The 5,255-nt window shown below is 48.0% G+C and overlaps 1 protein-coding gene across 1 annotated transcript; it reads left to right on the top strand.

Moving 5' to 3' along the window:
* The first annotated feature begins 2,300 nt into the window (after positions 1–2,300).
* LOC308467747 (tigger transposable element-derived protein 1-like) lies at positions 2,301–4,796 on the top strand. Its single transcript, XM_080989454.1, has 2 exons — positions 2,301–2,611; positions 2,935–4,796. The coding sequence occupies exon 2, from the start codon at positions 3,409–3,411 to the stop codon at positions 4,561–4,563; it is 1,155 nt and encodes a 384-aa protein (XP_080845580.1). The 5' UTR covers positions 2,301–2,611; positions 2,935–3,408; the 3' UTR covers positions 4,564–4,796.
* The last annotated feature ends 459 nt before the right edge of the window (positions 4,797–5,255 follow it).

Raw genomic sequence — 5,255 nt, 5'->3', positions numbered from 1 at the left:
GGTCAAATCTGTGTCCAGGGCAGCTGTTTACCAGCTCCATCTGGTACGTAGGCTGAGACCCTATCTGCCTGCGGACTGTCTCGCCAGAGTGGTGCATGCTCTAGTTATCTCCCGCTTGGACTACTGCAATGCACTCTACGTGGGGCTACCTTTGAAGGTGACTCGGAAACTACAACTAATCCAGAATGCGGCAGCTAGACTGGTGACTGGGGGCGGCTGCCGAGACCATATAACACCGGTCTTGAAAGACCGAGCACAATTCAAAGTGTTGGTGCTGACCTTTAAAGCCCTAAACGGCCTCGGTCCAGTATACCTGAAGGAGCGTCTCCACCCCCATCGTTCTGTCCGGACGCTGAGGTCCAGCGCCGAGGGCCTTCTGACGGTTCCCTCATTGCGAGAAGCAAAGCTACAGGGAACCAGGCAGAGGGCCTTCTCGGTAGTGGCGCCCGCCCTGTGGAACGCCCTTCCAGCAGATGTCAAAGCGATAAACAACTACCTGACATTCAGAAGACATCTTAAGGGAAGTTCAGGGAAGTTTTTAACGTGTGATATTTTACTGTATTTTTGGTTTCTATGGAAGCCGCCCAGAGTGGCTGGGGAGGCCCAGCCAGATGGGCGGGGTATAAATAATAAATTATTATTATTATTATTATTATTATTATTATTATTATTATTATAGTCAGTGTTTAAATATATCCTGTTCCTTGGAATTCAATTTTCTCGTGGAAGTTTAGCACTTTTCATCAGAAGCCTGAGACTGCACAGCGCGAGGTCCGAGGTGCTTCCCCTTCGCGCCCGCAGCTCTATCCCATCCCCGGATTCTTACTTGAAACCCGAGAAACAGGAGAGCACGTCTGGGCGCCGCTGGGTGCTCCGTCCCCCAAGGTATCCCTCTTTTGGTTTTGAGGTCCGTAGAGCCCTTACAGACCTCCAAACACCCCCCCCCGTGCTGCTCGGAATTCCCGGAGTGGTTATTCCGCGCTTCTCCTTGATGTCCGTGCTAAACCGGAAGTCCGCCTCGGATCCATGTTTTTGAGGTGCTGCAGTGCGATAAAGTGTTGGATCCATGTTTTTTATGTGAGCTTTTGAGATTTTGACCAACTTCGGCCCATCTGAAGCTGATACAGGCTCGTCTTATCTTGAGCCCAAGCAGAGTAGTCCACACAGCAGAAGGATGAGCAGTATGTGCCACATTCTTAACTTTATTTCCACTCTATGCTGAGAGAATACAAACATGCATCTTGCCTCTGTGAGAGCAGAGAAGCAACCCCTCTCGGAAACAAAGAACACCGAGAGAACAGTGAAAAACAGGAAACCAGTGTACGTCACATCCAGTCTCCCATTCCCGTGGGAACCCAACAGTAACTCTGACTGTGGAATGCAAAACAATGTCTTGTGACTGCAGTTGCTGCTCAGTGAGGGAAATAGAAACCAACATCCTCCCCCTTTCTGTGAACATCACTGGGCAGCATGTTCGTACAGTATCAGTACAGACCCAACTTCTGCACATCGGTACAGTGTTGATCCCTTTATACAACCTTGGACAATACATCAGCAGGAATTTCGTTACCTGGCATATAGGACACCGTTACGAGTCCCTTCTGAACACGTTCCCTAGCATGTTGCAACTTCAATCGCACGTGCTTCGTGCTTTGCTTACAACCTTCAGAATTCAGCAAAGCCAAACATGCTTTGTTGTCCTGGTAAACCTGGATTGGACATTTGGCAGAAATTTTCATGTCTTTGCACAACTGTAACAACCATTCACAATCCTTAAGTGAATAAGACAGTGCATTCAGTTCAGCTTCACAAGTACTTAAGCTAACTGTTGTTTGCTTCTTGCATGACCAATCAAATAGACCCTGATTGTACATGTAGCAAACTCCAGACGTACTTTTCCTGTCAGTAGTATCACTTCTAAAACTTGCATCTGCAAATATCTCAAGACCACCAGACTTCTGATTATTAAATCTCAGTCTGTAATGCATAGTGCCTTTCAAATAGCGAGCTATGCGTTTCAGAGCTTTCCAATCCTTAACAGTAGGATTGTTGACTTGTCTGCTTAGCAAATTACAGCTAACAGCAATGTCAGGTCTTGAACATCTGGCAATGAAGTTCAGTTTACCTAGCACACTTCTGTACAGTGTAGTGTCAGAAAATGCTCCTTCAGTGTCATCTACCTGATAACCTGTTGTCATTGGTGTGTCTACAGGGTTAGCATCTATCAGGGTTAGTTTGCTTAACACATCAGCAATTTTCCGTGACTGGTGTGCTAGAATGTTACCATCTTGATCTCTCTCTACAGTGGTGCCCCGCAAGACGAATGCCTCGCAAGACGAAAAACTCGCTAGACGAAAGGGTTTTTCGTTTTTTGAGGTGCTTCGCAAGACGAATTTCCCTATGGGCTTGCTTCGCAAGACGAAAACGTCTTGCAAGTTTGTTTCCTTTTTCGTAAAACCGTTAATACCCAGGGTGCATTGCTTGAAGAGGTGCAGTTGCGACTTAACTTCGAGGAGCAACTCATAGCACGCGGTGTGGTAGCCTTTTTTGAGGTTTTTGAAGACTTTGGTGATTTTTGAAGCTTTTCCAAAACTTCTTTTGCAGCCATTTGGTAAGTTAAACTTTTAAAACTTTTTTTGAGGTTTTTGGATTTTGGGTTGGGGTGTTTGGAATTCAAGGACTTGGTGTTGGGGAGGGGTTTGCAAGAATCTGGAAGCTTGTGTTTTTTTTCCTGCATTTTTATGATTTTCTGTGACCATTGGGCCACTCTGCTGTTTTTTTTTTTTAAAAATCCTGGGTTTGAATTTCTGTGTGGTGGGTGACTGGGGGAACAGTTGGGGAGGGGTTTGCAATTTCTGTGTGGTGGGTGGCTGGGTGCTTTTGAATTTTTTGGATGTGAAGCACTGATTTATTTTTTTTGGGGGGGTTGCGCAGGTAGGAGCTGTGCTGCCATGGGACCCAAGAAGACTGCTGCTGCAGAGGCCGGCGAGGGGAAGAAGGAGAAGGTTACGCTGGAAATGAAGAAGATCATCCGGAAGCACGACGGTGGAATGCGTGTGACAGACCTCGCCAGGGAGTACGGGAGGAATCCATCGAACATCGGGACCATCCTGAAGATGAGGGAGAAGATCCTTGCGACTGATGCAGCCAAGGGAGTCACCAGAATCGTGAAGAACCGCCCAGCTGTTCTGGAGGAGGTGGAGAAGTTGCTGCTCATCTGGTTAGAAGAGAAGCAGCGTGCAGGGGACACAGTGACTGAGGCCGTCATTTGTGAGAAGGCCAAGGCCTTGCACGCAGACCTCATCCGGGAACAGCCAGGAACCTCAGGCGAGCCAGAAGTCTTCAAGGCAAGCAGAGGCTGGTTTGACCGGTTCAAGACAAGATCTGGAATCCACAGCGTGGTCAGGCATGGAGAGGCTGCCAGTTCTGATGTTTCTGCGGCTGTTTTGGAAGAGGATGCCCAAAAGGACTTTCATCACACAGGAGGAGGCCAAGTTGCCTGGCCACAAGCCCATGAAGGACCGTCTGACCCTGCTCTTCTGTGCCAACGCAAGCGGCGACCTGAAGATCAAGCCCCTGCTGGTGTACCACTCGGAGAACCCATGGGCCTTCAAGAAACACAAGGTCGACAAGGAGCAGCTGAGTGTCATGTGGCGATCCAACAGTAAGGCTTGGGTCACACGTGTGCTGTTTGTGGACTGGGTCAATCTTGCTTTTGGCCCTGCTGTCAAACAGTACCTGCTGGACAATGACCTGCCTCTGAAGGCTTTGCTTCTGATGGACAATGCTCCTGCTCATCCTAAAGGCCTTGAGGAGGACTTGTTGGAGGAGTTCAGCTTCATCAACATCATGTTCCTGCCGCCTAACACCACGCCACTGCTCCAGCCGATGGATCAGCAGGTCATCGCCAATTTCAAAAATCTCTACACCAAGGAGCTTTTCAGGCGATGCTTCGAGGTGACTGATTGCACCACCATCACCCTGCGGGAATTCTGGAAGGACCACTTCGACATCGTCACCTGCTTGAAGATGATCACCACGGCCTGGAACGGGATCAGCCAGAGAAATTTGAATTGCGCTTGGCACAGCCTGTGGCCGGACTGTGTGGCACCAAGTGACTCTGATGCACCAGAGTCAACAGTGGTGCAGGACATTGTTGCCTTGGGGAGGACCATGGGCCTGGAGGTCACAGAGGAGGACATCAGTGAGCTGGTGGAGGAGCACGACCACGAGCTGACCACCCAGGAGCTGGTCGAACTGCAGGCAGAGGCTGCGCAGAAGCAGGCCTCGCTGGAAGAGGAGGAAGCAACTGAGGAACGGCTGTCCTCCAAAGAACTGAGGGACATTTGCCTGAAGTGGAAGGATGTGCAGGCTTTTGCACAGCGGCACCACCCTGACAAGCACGTGGCACATGACCTTGCGAACACTTTTGATACGAGGGTCATGTCGCCTTTCAGGGAGGTGCTGAAAAGGCGGATGAAGCAGCAGACCATGGACAGGTTCTTCAGCAAGAAGCAAAGAGTGGAAGAGGAACCTTCTTCGAGTTGTCCCCCAGAGTCTTAGAAAATGTACTGTACACTTTGTTGATTTTTAAATGTTTTTCTGTCATGTTTAGAAACTTAATTTATTGTTCCTTCAATTTTTGAAATGCTCTTTACAGTATGTGTGACTTTAAAGAGCACTTAATAAACTCTTGTTGTACCAAATTTGGCTTTGTTTGGACTTTTTTTGACCATAGGAATGCATTAATTGAATTTCAATGCATTCCTATGGGATTTCGTGCTTCGCAAGACGAAAAATTCGCTAGATGGAAAAACTCGCGGAACGAATTAATTTCGTCTTGCGAGGCACCACTGTATTTCCAGAGATAGGTAGTTGTTTACCTCACCAAGATCTTTCATGTCAAAGTGCTCTTTCAGTTGAGCTAGGGCGTTATTGTACATTGTGACAGAATATCATCAACATAAAACAAGCAATGCAGCTTCTTTTGCCCCTCCTCTTTGACAAATACACATGGATCAGCTTTCCCTTGCTGAAAACCTAGAGAAAACAATACTTCAGTGAGCTTTGTGTGCCAACACCGTGCACTTTGTTTGAGACCATAAAGACACTTCTTCAGAGAACAAACAAATCCCTGTTTTACCTGTACGCCATCCGGTGGAAGCATATAAAGAGATTCACCTAGAGATCCGTACAAAAACGCTGTATTCACGTCGTGGTGACTAACGTGAAGATTCTCCTCTGCAGCAAGCTTG

The sequence above is a fragment of the Podarcis pityusensis genome, assembly GCF_964106645.2.
Source record: "Podarcis pityusensis genome assembly, chromosome: W".
Classification (NCBI taxonomy): Eukaryota; Metazoa; Chordata; class Lepidosauria; order Squamata; family Lacertidae; genus Podarcis; species Podarcis pityusensis.
Note: the sequence above shows the minus strand (reverse complement) of the source record. Positions and strands in the feature narration are given on the sequence as shown.